Source organism: Prionailurus viverrinus, unplaced genomic scaffold (assembly GCF_022837055.1).
Source record: "Prionailurus viverrinus isolate Anna unplaced genomic scaffold, UM_Priviv_1.0 scaffold_50, whole genome shotgun sequence".
In the NCBI taxonomy this organism is placed as follows: domain Eukaryota; kingdom Metazoa; phylum Chordata; class Mammalia; order Carnivora; family Felidae; genus Prionailurus; species Prionailurus viverrinus.
In genome coordinates, this window is record NW_025927613.1 from 2,253,608 (window position 1) to 2,276,423 (window position 22,816).

Here is a 22,816-nt window from a genome sequence, read left to right on the forward strand (position 1 = left end):
TATACTTTACATTTATAAAGAAGAATATAATTGTCTGGCAGGAAAACACAAATGAAAATATTTGGGGGTGATGGGACGTCACCAACTTAGTTTCAAATGATTCTCGAAAAAAAATGTCTTCATAATGTACTTAAGATGTTTACAAGTATGAGAATGTTTCAAAATTTTAAACAGAATGAAAAACTGAAAGATAAAGATGAAGAAAAAAGATCAGCAGAATTTTACCAGAAAATCAAATTCTCTCTAAAAAGAAATGGGGGGGGGGGGTGATGATGGGAGGAAAAAAAAATCAAATGGTGATTCTAGAACTGAACAAGTCAACTAAATAAAACTAATAGGTGGGTTTAACAACAGATAAGATTCAACAGAAGAGAATTAATGAATTAGAAGACTGGTTAATAGAAAATATCTAAAAGGAAGCACTAAAGAGAAAAAGGATGGAAAATACAGAAAGGAACATAAAAAAGCTCAGTGATGAGATCTAATATACATGTTAATACAGCTCCAGAAGGAGAGGAGAGAGAACAGAATAGAAACAATACTTGAGCAGGTAACAGTCTAGAATTTCCCAAAGTCTGTGAAAAACATCAAGCAGTTTGCTATGGGGGTGTGACCCTCCAGAATCATATGTTGAAGTCCTAACCCTATACACCTCCACATGTGACATTATGTTAAAGTCTTTACAGAGGTAATTAAATTAAAATGAGGTCATTAGCATGGGCCCCAATCCTTATAGAAAGAGGAAATCTGGACACAGACACACACTCAGAAAAGACCATGTGAAGAGATATTGGGAGAAAATGGCCATCTGAGCTGTGCTGACTGCTCAGAGCCTGGAGCCTGTGTCGGATTCTGTGCCTCCCTCTCTCTGACCCTCTTCCACTCATGCTGTCTCTCTCTTAAAAAATAAACATTAAAAAAAAAAAAGTATAAACTATATAAAATATATGTAAGTAAAATAGATAACAGCACAAAGGCCTGGGGGGAAGGGAATCCTACTATTTTAAGGGTCTTACATTAAATATGAAACAATAGGATATTAATTTAAGATATAATAATAAGCTAATGTTAAATTAAGATAGTTAAGTTTAGGGGCGCCTGGGTGGCGCAGTCGGTTAAGCGTCCGACTTCAGCCAGGTCACGATCTCGCGGTCCGTGAGTTCGAGCCCCATGTCAGGCTCTGGGCTGATGGCTCGGAGCCTGGAGCCTGTTTCCGATTCTGTGTCTCCCTCTCTCTCTGCCCCTCCCCCATTCATGCTCTGTCTCTCTCTGTCCCAAAAATAAATAAACGTTGAAAAAAAAAATTTAAAAAAAAAAAAAGATAATTAAGTTTAAGGAAATGTTAGGAATGTATATTGAATCCCTAGAGCAAACACTGAGAGAGTGAGAGGAAGATAGGGAGGAGAGAGGGAAGGAGGGAGAGAAAAATAAAGAAAAGAGAGAAAGTAAAAGAGATAAACTTAACCTTAAAAATCTCTGAGTAGGGGTGCCTGGGTGGCTCAGTTGGTTAAGTGTCCAACTGTGGCTCAGGTCATGATCTCATGGCTCGACCCCGCATCTGGCTCTATGCTGATAGCTCAGAGCCTAGGGCCTGCTTCAGATTCTGTGTCTCCCTCTCTGTCTGCCCCTCCCCTGTTCACATTCTCTCTCTCAAAAATAAATATTAAAAAAAAACCTTTTTAATTTTTTGAGTAAAAAAAAAAGGTGTAACAAGGAAACAAAGGACAGACAACACAAAAAGAAAGTATCAAGATGGTAGACTTAAATTCAAGCATATCAATAAATGCAATAAACACTCCAATTAAGAGACAAAGATTATTAGATTGGATTGAAAACAACAATAAAACAAAAACAAGACCTAACTGTACACTGTTTTATTTTTTGGGGGGGGCGCCTGGGTGGCTCAGTCGGTTCAGTGTCCAACTTCAGCTCAGGCCATGATCTCGCGGTTCATGAGTTTGAGCCCCGCGTCGGGCTCTGTACTGACAGCTCAGAGCCTGGAGCCTGTTTTGGATTCTGTGTCTCCCTCTCTCTCTGCCCCTCTCCTGCTCACATTCTGTCTGTCTCTCTCTCAAAAATAAATAAAGATTAAAAAAAAATTTTTTTAATACAAAGGTATAAACCAATAATTAGATACCTGGGAAAACATTTCTACAAATTTTTAGAAGACAGAAAGAGAATAGAAGAATAAGAAAGAAGTGACGACTCAGGGGGAGAGAAAAATGAGGTCAGGAGTACGCAGAGGGGGAAAGGAGCTGATCTGACTTGCAGAATCCCCGAGCAGCTTTTATGTAGGAAATGATGAGTACAGAAGGGTAGAGTGGGTAGTGGGGTTGAAATCAGGATAATTAATTAAGAGTGTGACCCCCCCAGAGCCTCAGTACTACCTCCCTCGCAATCTCCATAGTCAGTAGCCAAGGCACTAGGCCTTGGGCAAAAACTGTGACCTCTCTAAAGAATGACAATTTCCTGGCAAAAAAAATTCCAACCTTCTGACACTTAGGGCAACTCTTGCCCTAAGTAACAGTCAACTCTTCACCTTCAGACTTTACTAGTTAAACCCATGAGTAAATAATCCCTATCTATGTAGAGAAAGCCTCTCAATTTTTTCATACCTCATTTTTTTTAAGTTCACTTACTTATTTTGAGAAGAGAGAGAGAGCATGAGCAGGGGAGGGGTAGAAAGAAGGAGAAAGAAGATCTCAAGCAGGCTCTGCACTGTCAGCATAAAGCCCAGAGGGGCTCGATCTCACGAACTGTGAGACCATGACCTGAGCTGAAACCAAGAGTCGGATGCTTAACCAACTGAGCCACCCAGGAGCCCCTTTAATACCTCATTCTTAAATATAAGTGGACAGAGATATTATCTGATTTTTGATAAAAGCTAAGATCATAAAAGAGAAAGGCCAAGATAGCTAGAGAGGAAACACCTTAAGATCTTCCAGAAAGCAGAACACAAAGATCAAGGTTGAGAAAACATGAGAACACAGAAGAGAAAGGAATTATCCCACAAATGAAGAACACCCATTTTTGACTAAAAGAACCCTTCAAACAACCCATAATGAATGAAAAACAAAACCTCATATATATATAAATCATTGTAAATGTTTCAGGACACTATGGATAGAGTCCCTGAAAGCTTCCAGACAGGAAAAAATAGTCCCCTACAAAGGGTCTTGCAAAGACTTCATACCACCCAAACTAATAATGTGAAAACAGAATAAAGGCATTTTGAGATCTAAGGACTCAGAAAAATTTATCTCTCACAAGCCTCCTTTTAGGGAAATGAACTGAGAGTGTGCTCCACCAAAACAGGACAGAAAACCAAAAAGAAAGATATGGAGGGACACTTGGGTGGCTTAGTTGGCCTGACTTCAGCTCAGGTGATGATCTCACAGTTCATGATCTCACAGTTCATGAGTTCAAGCCCTGCGTCAGGCTCTGTGCTGACAGCTGGGAGCCTGGAGCCTGCTTCAGATTCTGTGTCTCCCTCTGTCTCTGTCCCTCCCCTGCTCACACTCTCACTCTCTCTCTCTCTCTCTCTCTCTCTCAAAACTAAACATTAAAAAAAAAAAGACATGGAATCTGTAAAATAAAGTGCTAAATATATAATCTATATATTATAAATCTATAATATAAACTGCTAAAATATAAGAGTATCAGTTAGAGAGTAGTCCTAGCATGACATCTAGACACTTAAAACTGGAGCAGGAGAACAGAAGTTCAGGTAGGGAAGTTTCTGGAGGAAAATGTGAATTGAGAATATTTGATGAGATAGAGAATTTAGAGAAAGACAGAAAAAAAGGCTATGAGACGGCAAACAATGCAAAAAAAAAATCCTAGGAAAAAATTAAAAATCTCTAATATAACCATAGCTACCACAAGACCTTAACAGTGAACAATGTTTACACAGTTGTACTGTTAAGCTTTGTTTGTATTAATTTTCAGCCCTTAGAGCAAGGAAGTAACAATTATGATTACAGAGTGAAATGTAAATATTACCAATGTTGACAGTATAAAACTAAAGTTTACCGAAGTTGGAAAACTGAAGGCAAGGATGAAAACTAATGGGAAAGGAGAGGGAATAATTACCGCATTTTCAAAGTGGAGACTCTAGAGTTAGTGGTCAAAAACATTAAATATAGTACTACCATTTATGAAGGTAATCAACAGATTTCAAAGAGTTCTATACTAAAATCAACCACTCAGGCAACAACAGATGTTGGCGAGGATGCAGAGAAAGAGGATCTCTTTTGCACTGCTGCTAGGAATGCAAACTGGTGCAGCCACTCTGGAAAACAGTATGGAGGTTTCTCAAAAAATTAAAAACAGAACTACCCTATGACCCAGCAATTGCACTACTATGTATTTATCCAAGAGATACAGGTGTGCTGTTTTGAAGGGGCACATGCACCCCAATGTTTACAGCAACGCTATGGACAACAGCCCAAGTGTGGAAAGAGCCCAAATGTCCATCAGTGGATGAATGGATAAAGAAGATGTGGTATATATATACAATGGAGTATTAACTCGGCAATCATAAAGAATGAAATCTTTCTAAAAAAAATTTTTTTAAATGTGTATTTATTTTTGAGAGAGACAGAGACGGAAGCGAGTGGGTTAGGGGCAGAGAGAGAGGGAGACACAGAATCTGAAGCAGGCTCCAGGCTCTGTGCTGACAGTTCAGAGCCTGACGAGGGGCTCGAACTCACGAGTTGTGAGATCATGACCTGAGCCGAAGTCGGACGCTCAACAGACTGAGCCATCCAGGCGCCCCATACTTGGCAATCACAAAGAATGAAATCTTGCCATTGCCAACTACAAGGATGGAACTAGAGGATATGATGCTAAGCGAAATCAGTCAGTCAGAGAAAGACAAGTATCATATGACTTCACTCGTATGTGGAATTTAAGATTCAAAACAGATGAACATAAGGGAAGGGAAGCAAAAATTATATCAACAAGGGAAGGGGACAAAACATAAGAGACTCATAAATATGGAGAACAAACAGGGTTGCTGGAGGGGTTGTGGATGGGTGGATGGGCTAAATAGGTAAGGGGCATTAAGGAAGACATTTGTTGGGATGAGCACTGGGTGTTACACATAGGGGATGAATCACTGGAATCTACTCCTGAAATCATTATTGTACTCTATGCTAACTGGGATGTAAATTAAAAAATAAAAATAAATAAAAAATAAAAAATTAAATATAAGGGTTCTATAATGTTGGGAGAAGGAGGAAGGGGCATATAAGTGAAAGCCTCATTTGTCATACCAAGAAGTTAACAGATATTTCTTAAATAGGATAACTCAAGAAAGAACAATATAGGCATATTATTCAGAAATATGAAGGTAAATGTCAAAGAATATTAGCTAATGAGATAAAAGGGATTGCTTCTAGTAAGTGGGACTGGTGGGATCTACTCTACTGTATGCTTTTATAACCATATAGATCAATTAAAACTATTTTAAAAAAATAAGTATAAAACAGATAGGTTCTTTCAGAGGTCACTAGTAACAGAATGTCTCCATCCAGTTTTGTGGTGAAACAAGAAAGTGTATATACTTCTGCCCAATTCTATATCCTGAAACAGTAGCTTGGCACATGCCCTTTGAAATGCTAAAACATAAGGCTTCATAGAAAAGCTCAACGGTCAGGGTATCTGTGAACTTTAGTGTCAGAAAGAACCAGGTCTTAATTTAGACGCTTCCACTTGCTGGCTCTATCACTTTGTACAAGGGTCACTCTTCTTCTTTAAAAGTAACTTCTTCATTCATGAACTGGAGGAAATAATGTTTACCCCTGGAGTTAGAGAACCCTTATAGTTAACAGTCGCTGATTTATAGTAAGCAATTGATACATGTTTAGCTTTAATTATTACTTACATTGGCCACCACTTTTACTTCTTTGTACTGTGCTTCATAGAAAATTCCAGCATTTTCCAGTGCTTCTGTTAGTGAGGGCCCATTTTTCACCTGCTTATCTAGACCATTCACAAATTCCTCGAGCTTGGAACTTGCCTCTTCAAATTCTTTGGAGAACTTCTTTCCCCCTGTCTTATCTAAAATAACAGAGGAAGTATTCATTACAGGATAAAACAGAAAACGTAAAAAAATTTAATCTTTTGAAGAAAACCCCTCTTTACATAACTTGTGAACCTCTTCTTGCTGTGTTAGTATGCAATATTCTTAGTCTCAGTTTCACCTTAAAGGAGCTTCTCCAAATCACAAAACCCACAAAACATATTATTAAAACAATTCATGTGAACCTGCTAGAGTGCAACCAAGAGTGTATCATGAAGGCTCCTGTAATTAAGGTGAAAAAAAGAAAGTTCAGCTAAAAGGAAATGTGTTGACTGTTTTTCTTCAAAAATTGGATGCTGAGCTGCTAATTAGGAGTATCAGGATGAAGCTCGATTCTGTTCTTCACTTAGATTCACTATGGAATGTGAGAAAATGGACGTTCGGAAAGGTAAAGATGAAGACTGAAGATATATCACAGTAAAAATTCTTCCTTCCTACCTGAAGATCCCTGATAATTTGTTATCAGCAGAGTACAAATCACGAATTGTTTTTTCAATAATAGTGATAGTACAAAATGTTACTTACTCTCCTAACTATCCCCATCTTTCCCGGTGACTACCAGAACATGGCTTCAGATGTGGGTACAAATTTTGACTTTGCTTTTTATCAGCTGTATAACTTGTGCAAGTTATAATCAGTGTTCAGTTATAACCTGAAGCCTCAGATTTCTCGTGTACAAAATGGAAGTTTTTAGTATGCTTCTGGGTTGTTGTGAGTACTAAATTAGGTAACGACTGTTAGATTTAAAGTATGGTGCAAAGGGGTGCCTGTGTGGCTCAGTCAGTTAAGCGTCCACCTTCAGCTCACATCACAATCTCATGGTTAGTTAGTGAGTTCAAGCCCCATGTCAGGCTCTGTGCTGACAGCTCAGAGCCTGGAGCCTGCTTCGGATTCTGTGTCTCCCTCTCCCTCCGCCCCTCCCCCACTTGTGCTCTGTCTCTCAAAACTAAATAAATGTTAAAAAAAAAAAAAGTTTTTAAAGTATGGTTCAAGAACAAAACAGGTGCCAAAATGAATAGTTGGCAGCCACTTACTCATGATTTCAAAAATATTTATCAAATGCCTATTATGTAGCAGGCATTACTCTAGGTACTAGGATACTGCATGAACAAATAAGGATAATTTCTACCTTCACGAGATTTACATTCTAACACTTTTTTTTTTTAAGTTTGTTTATTTTGAGAGAGAGAGAAAGTGTGAGTTGGGAAGGGGCAGAGAGAGAGGGAGAAAGAGAAAATCCCAAGCAGGCTCCGTGCTGTCAGCTCAGAGCCTGATGTGGGGGTTTGAACCCACAAACCATGAGATCATGACCTGAACCAAACTCAGACACTTAACTGACTGAGACACCCACGCAATCCTCTAGTACATTATTAATTTATTATTTATAATTTACAACCCAAGGAAAAGAGACCAACTAACTAGATGTTATGGGGCACTACACTGACCTTACTAAAGAACATACCCAGGGGTACCTGGGTGGCTCAGTCAACTGAGCATCTGACTCTTGAGTTTGGCTCAGGTCATGATCCCAAGGTTGTAGTATCAAATCCCGTGTCGGGCTCTGTGCTGAACGTGAAGCCTGCTCAAAATTCTCTCCCTCCCTGGGGTGCCTGGGTGGCTCAGTCGGTTAAGTGTTCGACTTCAGCTCAGGTCATGATCTAACGGTCCGTGAGTTCAAGCCCCTTGTCGGACTCTGTGAGGTCCGTTCAGAGCCTGGAGCCTGCTTCGGATTCTGTGTCTCCCTCTCTCTCTGCCCTTCCCCCACTCATGCTATGTCTCTATCGAAAAATGAATAAACGTTAAAAAAGAAAAATTAAGAATATTCTCTCCCTCCTTCCCTCTGTCCCTCTCCCCAGCTCATGCTCCCTCTCTGCAACAGATAAACTTTAAAAAATAAAAAATAAAGAACATACCCAAGCCACATTATCACACATGTGAAATACATTTGTCTCTATATAACCTAACACAGCAAGAAAGCACTAGAAGTAAGGAAAGGGAAAGAATTGTTTTATGATTTTTTTTAGATTTCTTTTTTCCCCTGCTTTATTGAGATACAATTAAATATAACACTGGGTAAGTGTAAGGTATGCAATGTGAAAGACAGGACTTTACTTATGAAATTCATATGCATGAAATCACTACCTGGAAAACCAGAAGTGCCACAACTGGTCTCCAAAATCTAAGGTCTCTTTAGGGGAGAAGCCAGTCTAATCATTGAAAAATTACAGACCTGGGAACAAAATCTGAGGTATTCTATTTAAAAAGATGTAAGTATTACCTTTTAAACACTTGAGAGTTTCTGTGCTGCACACATCCACCCTCATAGTCGACAGCTGTTTTTCCTTCAACTCTATCTGATCCTCTGAGCGCTTGTACAGTAACAGCTCTTCAATGAGGGCCTGGGACTGAACACAGACCAGAGTCATATTCATTTATGAAATCATTCATTTACTCTATCTATTCCCATTAACATAAAACATGTCTAAAACCTAACAAAACCAAGAGGAAAGAGGCTCTTTGCACTTCCTCATAATCAGAGATATTAATACCAATTTTCATACCAAAACTGTATTTTTAGTTATATACTTTAAAAGATCCTATTCTTGATTATTCAAAGCTAATTGATGCATACGAAGTTAAGGCTAAGACAAAGGTCCATTTATATCTTCCTTAAATTTTAATGAGATACACATAGTGTATATTAACTCTAAGCAAGTTCTAATTTAGTAGCACTTCACCAAAGGATGAACCCCTTGTCAGGGGCCTCGGCTGGTAATAGAACCTGGCTGGTCATAGATATTCTGGAAGAAGGTTAATTTTTCCATTAAGGCAACATATAAAACTCTATGTAATATAATCCCAATCTAGATTGCTTCAGAACAGTTCAAACTTGTTTAAAATATAACTGATATATATATATATTCAATATAACAATTGAATAAAAATAAATTTTACTGGACTATATAGGGAACTATAACAAAATGGGTGAATAAAGCTTTGGCATGTTAAATGCATTCTTTAACTTACTCGAAATTCGGCAACTATCTTAGACTTGAGAGCAGCTTTTGGATTCGTGGATGCTGTTGAATTAAATAAAAGGTCATTAAGAATACAGACACAAAAAGTTGACAAATAGTGAGGAAGTTTTTCAGGTCTATAATTAAGGGTGTATTTATGAACATATATCAAATATGCACATTTAAGTAATAATATAATTCCTAGAATAAGTATTTCTGTAATATTTCATATTCCTTGAATATTCATATTCCTCAGATAAGAAATTTCAACACTTCCACGCATGGCCAATATAAAAGTGTACTCTTTATTTATTTAATTTAAAAATGTTTATTTTTGAGAGAATGAACACAAGCAGGGGAGGGGGGGATGAGGGACGGGGTGGGACAGAGGATCCAAAGCAGGCTCTGTGTTGACAGCAGTGAGCTCGATGCAGGGCTTGAACTCATGAACCGCGAGATCATGACCTGAGCTGAAGTCGGACACTCAACCCACTCAGCCACCCAGGCGCCCCTAAAAATATACTATTTAGATACATCTAACCTACTTACCTCCAACAGACCCTTTAAATCACAAAGTCCTAGAATTATGGATTTGGAGATTCTGAGATACATGAAGTACCTTGTTTCCTAGTCTGAGTATAAGAGGATCTCAGTACCTCAAATTAAGAGTGTTCAGGAGCGGGACATCCAATTAATCCTGAGCACTGGCTGAAGAAAATTGCTTACAAACATCAACTCTATTCCTACGATTTAAGCTTTGGATTTCTTTTTCTGCTGACTCAATTCACAGCAAAAACAGGCAGGGAGAGTTCTAAGCACATTACCACTGTGGTTCAACTTGGGCTGAAATGATGACTCTTGCTCTTCCTAAGCATGCAACTTATGAGCAAAAGGATGTCAGGACTCCCTTAATCATGATGAATATCATATACTTGCTGGAGTGAAACCATCCCAAGTGTCTTGTTTTACCTCCCAATTCTCACTGTCTTCTACCTCGTTCCCTCCACACCAAGTCCTTCTCAATATTCCTCAGTTTGGCCCACAGCAGCCTATCACATGCAGTATTCCACTCCCTTGATCTCATGCTGGGTAAACATGAGAAACATAGCAGGAGCTCCTGTTACAGAGTGGGCTTCTGGCCAGGATTTGAGGCCCATGTCTAATCTGGTAGAGTGTCCCCAAATCTGAAGGATTTCATGGCTCCCACATAAATGCTTCTTAATGCCTAGTCTCCTCTTCAGCTCTGTGGTTTAATGCCAGCTGCCTCTACCTTCATATATCTTTCAGTCTGAGAGTTAGCCTGGGCACTATCAAGCATTTTTCTTCTTTCACTCCCCCAACTACTCTTGAATCTTCACTCATTTAAACCCTTTTTCTGCATTTCCTTTGTTTAAAAGTAGGGGTTTTTTTTTGTTTTTGTTTTTTTAAAGAAGTAACTCCATGATGGCTTGTTTAGTATAAGTCACTGGGTCACTCTCCCAGGCCTGGAAAACACAGGCTTCCCCATGGTTTATGCCAGGTACGATGTCAAATGGTCTACATTTTCTTCTGCTCCAAAAAGAGGAGGTAATTTTATATTAGTTGAGATTTTGTTCCTTACTTTGTGATTTCTTCCACTGCTTATTCGGTTGTTTGTTCAGATTTTCTTTCAGCTGCTTCTGAGTTTTGAAAGTGGTACCTGGAAAACATTTCAGTTTTTGCAATCTGGCATTATGGGAAGCTGTTCTGTCTGTCCACTTCAGTGTCAAAAGTTGTAGCATTGAAAAAAGGCAATCCGAGACTGTGTGTTGTTTCTTTCTTTCTTTTCCTTTCATTTTTATAAAAAAAAAAAACAAAAAAACCAAAAAAATACCCACCAGATCTAAGAAGCTGTCAAATAAACATGATTTCTATCATCAATAAAATCACTGATTTTTGAGAATAGGGCAGGAAGCTTAAAAATACTAGTTACCACATTCAAATGAAGAATTTAACAGCTTCTTAGAAGATACTATTTTTAAAGCAAATTTCTAATCAAATAATGTCAAGGTGTCAGATATCACCAACTTCCATTTAATGACTCAAATAAATACACCTAATACATCGGAAGTAAATAACTTCTTAAAAATACACAATTTATTGCAAATCTAAACCAAAACAGAGACTAAAGAATGCTTAATATATATATGCTTAATATCAAATAGCTTACTGGAAACTGAAACCCCATCAAAAAAAATCCTCCAACAGTAAATGGACAGGGCAGTAACTGTTAAAACACGAATAGTTAAAAATGCTCAATGTAAAGTAAGTGTAGGAAAATAATCAGCCATCATCACTTAATATGCATGACTTTCTCTAGTCAATACAAACAAAATCCAACCCTCCCCAAACCAATTCTATTTAAATTTTAATTCAAACAGATTTTTGTTAAGTATTTAATTTTAAATAAATAGGGCCCAATTCAAAACTTTATTTTTCATTGTTATGCAACAGGCCTACATCTATAAAATGTATATAATTTTAAAGACTCAATGATTTTTTTTTTTTTTTTTAGGAGAGAAAATACACTTACTCAAAGCTTCTCTCAGTGCCATTATCATTTCTTCTGGGTACACATTTCTATCTTCCCAGATTTTGAAGATTCGTTCTATAGACTTAGAGACAGATGGATCCCTGAGAAGAAAAAGTGACACAGACATATAAAAATGTGAATTTATATCTCAAACTAGAAATCTGAAACAAAATTATTTTCCAAATGTCTTCTGATGTTTAAGATATTTTTTTTTTTCAGGGTGCCTGGGTGGCTCAGTCAGTTGAGTGTCTGACTCTTGACTTCAGCTCGGGTTGTGATCCCAGGGTTGTGGGATCAAGCCCTACATTCAGCTCCACACTGAGCATGGAGCCTATTTAAGATATTTTCTCTCTCTCTCCTCTCTCCCTCCCTCCCTCCCTCGTCCCCCCCCCCCCCCCCCCCCCGCGCGCTTGCATGCTCTCTAAATAAAATAAATAAATAAATAAATAAATAATTTTTTTTTTCCTACAGTGTCTAGTAAGCTAAAATCTTCACTCTTTTGCCAAACCATAAGAGTCTCTTAAAAACTGAAAACAAACTGAGGGTTGATGGGGGGTGGGAGGGAGGGGAGGGTGGGTGATGGGTACTGAGGAGGGCACCTGTTGCAATGAGCACTGGGTGTTGTATGGATACCAATTTGACAATAAATTTCATATTAGAAAAAAATCTTTACTCTTAAAAATTTTTCATTTTAATTTTTATTTAAATTTTTAAAAATTGAAGCACAGTTGACACATTAAGATCATAAACATTCTTTTTTTAATTTCTTTTTTATTTTTTTATTTTTTTTTTTTCAACATTTATTTATTTTTGGGACAGAGAGAGACAGAGCATGAACGGGCGAGGGGCAGAGAGAGAGGGAGACACAGAATCGGAAACAGGCTCCAGGCTCTGAGCCATCAGCCCAGAGCCTGACACGGGGCTCGAACTCACGGACCGCGAGATCGTGACCTGGCTGAAGTCGGACGCTTAACCGACTGCGCCACCCAGGCGCCCCAAGATCATAAATATTCTTATTTAACACTTTTTATCAATGACGTTTATGAGGTTATGGACAGTGCGCTAAGCCTTCTGACGGATATGAAGTTATGAGGGCTGGTCCACATGCTCACTGATGCAACTGGCATTCCAAAAGAGCAGGTGAATTTAATAAAATGAAATCTAATATAGAAGCATCTGGCCCCCAAACCAACTATACTAGTACAGAATGAGAGTACAGTGTTTGGCAATGCTATAAAGTGTGCTTTTTCTTAAAAGTACAGTTGGAAATAATCATGAATTAATCATGTACTGTAACAAGTTTTTCAGAAGGTTATCCCCTAATACTGTAAGAAAACATATCTAGAATGAGGGAGGGGAGGGTTATCACTTTTCTGTTTGCTTTACAGATGGGAGTTCTGCATCAGCTGGTCATCATACTTTAAGGAGGAATATTGTTAAAGTAGAAGTATTTGATTACTAGGAAGCAAAAATTAAAATCATGTCTTACCTGAAACTGTAGAAGAAAAACAATGCAAAAGAAACAAACCAAAACAAAACAAGAAGACAAAATGGGAACTTAATCTCTTCCCAGGTGAATCCACCAACCCATATGGAGACTGAAGATAAAAAACTGAGTGATACCGGTTTTATGGATCCTTTCAAGCAGGAGACTCTATAAATCTGTAACATCATGTATCACAAAAGACTTTTTAACCAAATAACAGCATGTATAGGAAAGAGAAAATTGTATTAAACTTCTACAGATATTTTCTACGGATTTATGAACCAAGGCACTCTATTCTCATTTCTTGTTTTTTATGCTGATAATCTTCCTCTCATATACATTTATATATATATATGTATATATATTTTACATATAATAGTATATATAGTATTCATACAGTAATATTATAGTAGTATATAGTATATATAAGTATATTATATATTATAATCACTATAATATAAATACTATATATAATATATACACATTATACTATACATATTATGTGTATACATAACACTGAAATAATTATGGGAAAATATAAAGAAAAACTTGACTGATTTTCACCAAATGGAGATTTACAGTCTACCAACTTCAGTATTCTACCTTTAAGTCTTTTTTTCCACTATGGATGCTACTATTGTATATGAAACCAATTTTATATTATGTATGTGTGTGTCCATACCTGTATTCTATTCTTTTCATTTAATGAAACAAGCATTTCCCAATGTTCCAATCAATTCCTTATAAAAATTACTTTTAAGTTTTTTATGTTTATTTATTTTTGAGAGAGAAAAAGAGAGACAGAGTGTGAGCAGAGGAGGGGCAGAGATAGAGGGAGACACAGAATGTGTAGTAGGTTCCAGGCTCTGAGCTGTCAGCATAGAGCCCAACGCAAAGATCGAACCGAACCCATGGACCATGAGATCATAACCTGAGATGAAGTTGGACACTCAACCGATTGAGCCACCCTTGCATCCCTAAAAATTACTTTTATAATGACAATACTCTATCATCCAAAATTTATCACCTGCCTACTGTTATGTACACTTAGGGTTATTTCTAGATTTGTTACTATAATTAATACTGCAATAAGTATTTTTTGATCAAAGTCTTTCTCCTTAATAATGCCAAAATGTTTTTTTCTAAGAGGGTTATATTCCAACCACCAGTGTAAATATACTGTTCACCAGACTTCTGCAGCAATGGTTGGTCTCACTTCAATTTGTATTCATAATCTCAATTTAACCATTTTACCCTCTTAAAAAATTTTTACTCTCAAAAATGTCATTATACTTAGAAGTAGAATCACCCCAGACCTAAAAAATTTTCAAGATTTTGCCACATTTTCTTCATCTATCTTTTCTTTGTTACAGTATTTTTTCCTTTTCATTTTTTTACACTGAAGATTTATTTTTTAGTTTATTTATTTTTGAGAGAGAGCAAGCAAATACAAGCGAGGGAGGGGCAGAGAGAGGAAAGAGTGAGACACAATCCAAAGCAAGCTCCAGGCTCTGAGCTGACAGCACAGAGCCCAACGTGGGGCTTGAATCCACGAACTATGAAATCATGACCTGAGCTGAAGTCGGATGCTTAACCGACTGAGCCACCCACGTGCCCCAAACTGAAGGCTTATTTATTTTTTATTTTAGAGAAAGAGAGAGAGCATGCATGAGCGGGAGAGAGGGGAAGAGGGAGAGAGAGAATCTTAAGCAGGCTCCACGCTCAGCATGGAGCCAGATGCAGGGCTCGATGTAACTAACCGTGAGATTGTGACCTGAGCTGAAATCAAGAGTCAGAGGCTTAATTGAGCCACCCAAGCACCCCAGATTTTATTTTTAAGTAATCTCTACACCCAATCTTGGGCTTGAACTTGTAACCCCAAGATCAAGAGTCACATGCTCCACCAACTAAGCCAGGCAGGTGCCACTTTGTTGCACTACAGTAAAACTTTGGTTTGTGAGCACAGTTCGTTCTAGAAACATGCTTGTAAACCAAAGCACTCGTATATCAAAGTGAATTTCAAGAACCATCGGGTCAGTTGTGATCATGTGACATTTGGCATCATATTGCGAGACATCACTCATTTATCAAGTTAAAATTTGTTAGAAATGTTTGCTCACTTTGAGGAACAGTCACAATACAAGTTACATTCAAGGTTTTACTGTATTTTATTTTTTTAAATTTTTTTAATGTTTATTTATTTTTGAGACAGAGAGAGACAGAGTATGAATGGGGGAGGGTCAGAGAGAGAGGGAGACACAGAATCTGAAGCAGGCTCCAGGCTCTGAGCTGTCAGCACAGAGCCCGACATGGGGCTCGAACTCACGGACCATGAGATCATGACCTGAGCCGAAGTCGGACACTTAACCGACTGAGCCACCCAGGTGCCCCAAGGTTTTACTGTATTTTAAAGCAAATCCCAGCTATCATGTCATTTTGCCCCTACTCTAAAAAAATTCTAACAGTTGGTTATACAACAATAGTGCTACCTATACCATGCCTAATAAAATTAACAATAATTCACTGGCACCATCTTCATTTGTTCTATAATCAAATTTCCTTGAATGTTTAAAAAATGTCCACTTATGGTTGGTTTGTTTGAATTGGGATTCAAAGGTCAACACATTGCATTTGGTTATGTCTCTTAAATCTTTTTTAATCTAGAGCAATTAGATTACATTGTTCTCAGTATTTTTCCCATGCCATTTACTAATGCTGCAGTTGAGGGGTCAGCTCTCCAGCAGAACATTCCACACTCTAGCTTTATTTATTTGCTTCTGTTGGTGTCATTTAACTTGTTCCACTGCCTGAATTTCTTCTAGATGAAAATTATTTGCATTACATACATGCTTAAATTGGGAGAGTGAATACTTAACTAATGCTACTATATACTCTATACTGTATCCTATCAGGACATACACAAATGTCTGGATACCCCACCTTTAATAACACTAAAACTGATCAATGGAATGAGGTAATATTTTCTCTTGTGAACTGCGCCTATCTGCTCACTAGCAATTTTAGTGTTTATCTAAGGATTAAGTTTATATATAAAATATCAATTATTTTGCCAACATTACAAATACCTTTGCCCATTCTGCACTTTAATTTTTAAAAAAAATTTTTTTAATATTTATTTTTTTTTTTAATGTTTATTTATTTTTGAGACAGAGCATGAATGGGGGAGGGTCAGAGAGAGGGAGACACAGAATCTGAAACAGGCTCCAGGCTCTGAGCTGCCAGCACAGAGCCTGACGCGGGCTCAAACTCACGGACTGCGAGATCATGACCTGAGCCGAGGTCAGCCGCTTAACCGACTGAGCCACCCAGGCACCCCTGAACTTTAATTTTTAAGTTACATTTTACAACAGAATTTTTTTTTTTTTAAGTTTATTTTGAGGTGGGGGGAGGGGCAGAGAGAGAGAGAGAGAAAATCTCAAACAGAGAGGAGCCTGATGCAGGGCTCAAACCCATGAACTGCAAGAGCATGACCTGAGCCAAAATTAAGAGTAGGACGTTCGGGGCGCCTGGGTGGCTTAGTCAGTTAAGCGTTCTCCGACTTCGGCTCAGGTCATGATCTCACGGTTCAGAAGTTCAAGCCCTGCATCAGGCTCTGTGCTGACAGCTCCAAGCCTGGAGCCTGTTTTGGATTCTGTGTCTCCCTCTCTCTCTCTCTCTCTCTCTCTGCCCCTCCCCCACTTGCACTCTGTGTGTGTGTCTCTCTCAAAAATAAACATTAAAAAAAAGTATATATGTAAAAAAAGAGTTGAACGCTCAACCACCTGAGCCACCCAGGTGCTCCATAAAACATGTAATTTTAGGGGCGCCTGGGTGGCGCAGTCGGTTAAACGTCCGACTTCAGCCAGGTCACGATCTCGCGGTCCGTGAGTTCGAGCCCTGCGTCGGGCTCTGGGCTGATGGCTCAGAGCCTGGAGCCTGTTTCCAATTCTGTGTCTCCCTCTCTCTCTGCCCCTCCCCCGTTCATGCTCTGTCTCTCTCTCTCCCAAAAATAAAAAAAAAATTAAAAAAAAAATTAAAAAAAAAACCATGTAATTTTAAAACATAGCCTTGTTAAAATAAAAAGTGCTCTCGGGGCGCCTGGGTGGCGCAGTCGGTTAAGCGTCCGACTTCAGCCAGGTCACGATCTCGCGGTCCGTGAGTTCGAGCCCCGCGTCGGGCTCTGGGCTGATGGCTCAGAGCCTGGAGCCTGTTTCCGATTGTGTGTCTCCCTCTCTCTCTGCCCCTCCCCCGTTCATGCTCTGTCTCTCTCTGTCCCAAAAATAAATAAACGTTGAAAAAAAAAAAAAAAATTAAAAAATAAAAAGTGCTCTCTACTGCCACTTTGTAAGTATAGGAAATCTACCAGAGACTTAAAAAACTGTAACTTATTTTCTTTTATTTCTCCTTTAATGATTAACATAAAAAAATATAGCTGCATAATTTACTTTATTAAAAAAATTTTTTTAATGTTTATTTTTGAGAGAGAGACAGAGCACGAGCGGGGAAGGGGCAGAGAGAGAGAGGGAGACACAGAATCTGAAACAGGCTCCAGGCTCGGAGCTGTCAGCACACAGCCTGACACAGGGATGGAACTCGGGAATGGTGAGATCACGACCTGAACCGAAGTCGGACACTTAACTGACTGAGCCACCCAGACACCCCTATTTGCATAATTCATTTAAAATCTACTGGGTATCGGATATAAAGTCAAGTTCTAATCTAAACAGATCTCCCATTAATTGTTCCAAGATCATAACTTCTCTTTTCCTTAGATATACCGTGCTTCCTCTAGCATATATTCAATTATTAATATTTTCATAGGCTGCAAATTCTGTTCTGTTAACCCATTTTTACATTATACAGTTGACCCTTGGACAAAGTTGGGGGAGGTCAGGGGTGCTGACCTCAAATCCCTGCAGTTAAAAATCCACGAACAACTTCTGATTCCCCATTAATTTAACTACTGATAGCTCCCTTACCAATAACACACACAGTTGATTAACGTATTTTGTATGTCCTATGTATTATATACTGTATTACAATAAAGTAAGCTAGAGGGGCACCTAGGTGGCTCAGTCAATTAAGCATCCGACATCAGCTCAGGTCATGATCTCACAGTTCGCGAGTTTGATCCCTGAGTCGGGCTCTGTGCTGACAGCTCAGAGCCTGGAGCCTGCTTCAGAATCTGTGACTGCCTCTCTCCTGCTCACACTGTCTCTCAAAAAATAAATAAATGTTAAAAAATTAAAAAAAAAAAATAAAGCTAGAAAAAAATGTTATTATAATCATAATGAAAAGACATTTATACTACTTTACTGATTGACAAATATCCAGGTATAAGTGGACCCAAGCAGGTCAAACCCATGTCATTCAAGGGTCAGCTATACTGTATTATCTCCAAAGCTACAGCTAGCTTATCTTCCTTCAGTACAGCTGCATTTCGAAACATTTCTTATATTCTCACCTGTTTATTTTTCCAGAGTAAATTTAGAGTAATGCTAAGTTCCAAAAGAAAGGAAATTTTGGTATTTTTAATTTGAATTAATTAGGTTGCTATATTAATATAGAAAGGATTAACTTTCTAGTAACACTGAAGAATTATCAACACATTATTCCTCATTGTAGCAAAGCATTAATATTTATGAATTTGTATTCAACATTCCCCAAAAGAACTTATTCATAAAGGTTTCAACATATTTCCTATTACGGCTATTTTAAAATATTTCACATATTTTATTGCTAGTATGACTCACTATCCCTCCTATTACTAACTTCTCAGACTAAAATTGATACAAAAGTTTACTTATGGTAAATTGTCTCAGCTTTTGTTTCTCTGGAATTATCTTTATAAGGTTTGAATGGTTCTTGCAAGTAGTTTTGCTTTGTACCTATAAATGCTATAAAATACTTTTCACAACTGCCACCTGGCTTCCACCGTTGCTATTGAGAAGTCTGTGGTCAATCTAATTGTAGTCTTGTGTATGGGATGTCTTTCTGTCTTCTCTTTAGCATTGTTTTTTATTTTTTATGTGGTAAAATAAGGCTTGCCATTTTTTTTTTTCAACGTTTATTTTATTTATTTTTGGGACAGAGAGAGACAGAGCATGAACGGGGGAGGGGCAGAGAGAGAGGGAGACACAGAATCGGAAACAGGCTCCAGGCTCCGAGCCATCAGCCCAGAGCCCGACGCGGGGCTCGAACTCACGGACCGCGAGATCGTGACCTGGCTGAAGTTGGCCGCTTAACCGACTGAGCCACCCAGGCGCCCCTAAAGCTTGCCATTTTAACCATTTTTTAAATGTGTTAACTCAATGGCATTAATTATATTCACAATGCTGTACAACCACTAGCACTACCTATTTCCAAAACTTTTCATTATCCTAAACAGAAACTCTGGAGGCGCCTGGGTGGCTCAGTGCTTGAGTGTCCAACTTTTTATTTCAGCTCAGGTCATGATATCATGGTTCATGAAGTCAAGTCTGACCTCGGGCACTGTGCTGACAGCCTGATAGCGTAGAGCCTGCCTGGGATTCTCGCTCTCTCTGCCTCTCCCTTGCTCATGCTTTCTCTCTCTCTCTCAAAATAAACAAACATTAAGGAAAAAAAAAAAAAAACCCAAAAAACAAAAAATGAGAAACTCTGTACCTGTTAAACAATTAACTCCCTGTTACCCCCTCCCCTAGCTCCTAGCTCTGTTTATTGTCTCTATTTGGATATGCTTATTCTAGATATGTTAGCAATTTTTTTAATGTTTATTTATTTTTGAGACAGAGAGGAGAGAGAGCGCATGCATGCATGCATGCAAGTTGAGGTGGGAACAGAGGATCAAAGTCAGACACTTAACCGAGCCAAAGTCAGGCGCTTAACCAACTGAGCCACCCAGGTGCCCTCCACCATTTTAAGTGTGCAGTTCAGTAGTGTCAAGGGCATTCACACTGTTGTACAATCAATCTCCACAACTCTCTTCATCTTGCAAAACTCAAACTCTATACCCATCAAACATCATCTCCCCTTGTCCCCTACAACCACCACTGTACTTTGTAAATTTGACTACTATAGTTATTTCATCCAAATGTCATCACACAATACTTGTCCTTTTGTTTTTGTTTGTTGTTAAGTTCTTTTCAAAGTAATCTCTACACCCAATGTGGGGCTGGAGCCCACAACCCTGAGGATCAAGAGTCGCACACTCCACCCACTGGGCCAGCCAGGCACCTCGGTACCTGTCCTCTTGTCACTGGCTTATTTCACTTAGCATAATGTCTTCAAGGTTCATCCATGCAGGATTCTCTCCTTTTTAGGGTTGAATGGCATTCCACTTTATGTATGAACCACATCTTACATACCCATTCTTCTGAAAATTGGTACTTGGGTTGCTTCTACCTTTTGGCTATTGTGAATAAAGCTGTTTTGAACCCTCATGTACAAATATTTGAGTTGCTGCTTTCATTTCTGAGGAGTAAAGAACCAAAACAGAACTGCTACCTTATACAGAAATTCTATGTTTAGTGTTTTTAAGGAATCATCAAACTGTTTTCCATAGCAGTTACACCATTTTACATTCCTACCAGAAACATAGAAGGTTTTCCCCATCCTAACACTGGTTATTTTCTGGTTTGGTTTGGTTTTGTAATTTTATTACAATGACTGGGTGTGGACTTCTTTTTTATTTATCCTGCTTAGTGTATGTTATGTTGCTTTACTGCAGATTCATGTTTTTCATCATTTTCAGAGAGTTCTCAGCTATTACCTCTTCAAAAGAACTCAGAAGTTCTCTCCTCTGGAAAGTTATTTGATATTAACTAGGCCTCTTATTCCGATCTTTTTTCCACCTCTCTCCAACTGCTGCATTTAATTTCTTCAGAACTAATTTTTTAAATTTTTTAAAAATATTTTTTAATGTTTATTTATTTTTGAAGGATAGAGACAGAGTGTAAGCAGGGGAGGGGCAGAGAGAGAGGGAGACACAGAATTTGAAGCAGGCTTCAGGCTCTGAACTGTCAGCACAGAGTCTGACACTGGACTCGAACTCACAAGCCGTGAGATCATGACCTGAGCTGAAGTCAGACACTTAACCAACTAAACCACCCAGGCGCCCCTCTTCAGAACTAACTTCTAGCTTAATCTTTTTCCTTTGTAGAATTCCTGTTGGTTCTTTTTCAAATCTATCTACGTATCTTATCCATTGTTCATTTTATTCCATTTAATCTTTAACATTTCTCACATAGTTGTCTTATATATTCTTTCTGATAATTCTATCTGAAGTTCACTGTAAGGGGATCTAAAGCTGTTGATTCTCCTTCACAGTGGTCTGTCTTCCAATGTGTTTGGTTATTTTTGATTATAAGCACATATCTGTTTGATTTTAATCTATGGGGTTCCTGGTGGTCTAAGAAGGAAATGTATTCTTCGAGAGAAAATTTATACCATAAGCCAGGGGTGTTCAGGACTCGAAATCACTTTATCTCTTTTCTCCAGAGTCCCAGTCTAACCCCCAGATCGCATGGTATTGACATAGGCATATTGGTTAACGTCAGCTCTGATAGTCTACTATGTCCATTATTGCTAGGTCAGCTTATATTTTGTCAAGAATGTAACTGTTTTATAAAAAAAGGAACCCTTTGGAATTGATGGCTGGCCATTCAGCCAGAGGTCAAATCATATTATCTATAAATGTATGTCTTTCCAACTGGACTACAGAGCTTCTTCACAGCAGAGATAATAACTTATTTGTTGTTTCTTGGGCACCTACAAGGTGCTCACTAAATAGTAACTGAATACATGACAACTGGTTTTGGTTATTTTCAAACCAAACCATTCACTATGAAGTCCTCAAGTAAAATATATTGGAAAAGTAGCAACTGTTAAGAAAATATACAATTAAAACCAGGTTATAATATTGTAAAAGCAGCACCCAAGATGGGGAAACTAGAGGTTTTAGCTCTGGTTTAGTAAGAAGTCTTTGGGGGCTAGATTGGTTTGTTTATTTATTTAGATTTTATTTTTTAAGGGCCACCTGGGTGGCTCGGTCGGCTGAGTGGCCCAACTCTGGATTTCAGCTCAGGTCATGATACCAGGGCTGTGGGATCAAGCCCCGCATGGGGCTCTGTGCTGAGCATGGAGCCTGCTTGGGATTCTCTCTCTCTCTCATCTTCTGCCCCTCCCCACTTTCTCTCTCTCTCTAAAGAAAATTAAAAATTAACAACAACAAAAAACTTTCTAAAAGATTTTATTTTTAAAGTAATCTCTATACCTGACATAGGGCTTGAACTTAACCCTGAGACCAAGAGTCCCATGCTCCACCAACTGAGCCAGCCAGGTATCTCTAGGTTTCTTCATTTGTAAAAGTGATTTTTACTAATTTGTTGGCTCTAAAATTCCTAAATTTGTTCATTATTTATACAAACACAGAACTCTCAAACTTCTACAGTTCAACCATGTCTCTCTCATATTTAGGAATTCTGTGAAAATAAAGCCAAAACAAAACCCAGAATGGCAGTTTTACTTACCTTGTTATTCTAGGCCTCTATTTTAGCCATTACTGATCACAATCTCAATTTCTACAGAATGTACAACTATTACCACATACAACACAAGAAATTAATTATAAACTGTGTTGTTTGACTTATAAGTAACAAACAACAAGCTGACCTTATAGAATTGCTAAGATATCCAAC

At 38.3% G+C, this 22,816-nt stretch overlaps 1 protein-coding gene across 7 annotated transcripts in view; it reads right to left on the reverse strand.

Annotated features, from left to right (window-relative positions):
* The window catches only part of RPRD2 (regulation of nuclear pre-mRNA domain containing 2), a 101,838-nt gene that overhangs the window by 21,311 nt on the left and 57,711 nt on the right, over positions 1 to 22,816 (reverse strand). For 4 of the 7 annotated variants that reach the window (XM_047847879.1, XM_047847877.1, XM_047847882.1 and 1 more), the window contains exons 3-7: positions 11,654 to 11,754; positions 10,703 to 10,780; positions 9,113 to 9,165; positions 8,364 to 8,490; positions 5,888 to 6,063 (exon numbers count right to left, since the gene is read on the reverse strand). In XM_047847879.1, coding sequence (XP_047703835.1) covers positions 5,888 to 6,063; positions 8,364 to 8,490; positions 9,113 to 9,165; positions 10,703 to 10,780; positions 11,654 to 11,754 — 535 coding nt within the window. The remainder of the gene's footprint in view (positions 1 to 5,887; positions 6,064 to 8,363; positions 8,491 to 9,112; positions 9,166 to 10,702; positions 10,781 to 11,653; positions 11,755 to 22,816) is intronic. The other 3 variants (XM_047847878.1, XM_047847883.1, XM_047847881.1) reach the window with 1 other exon arrangement.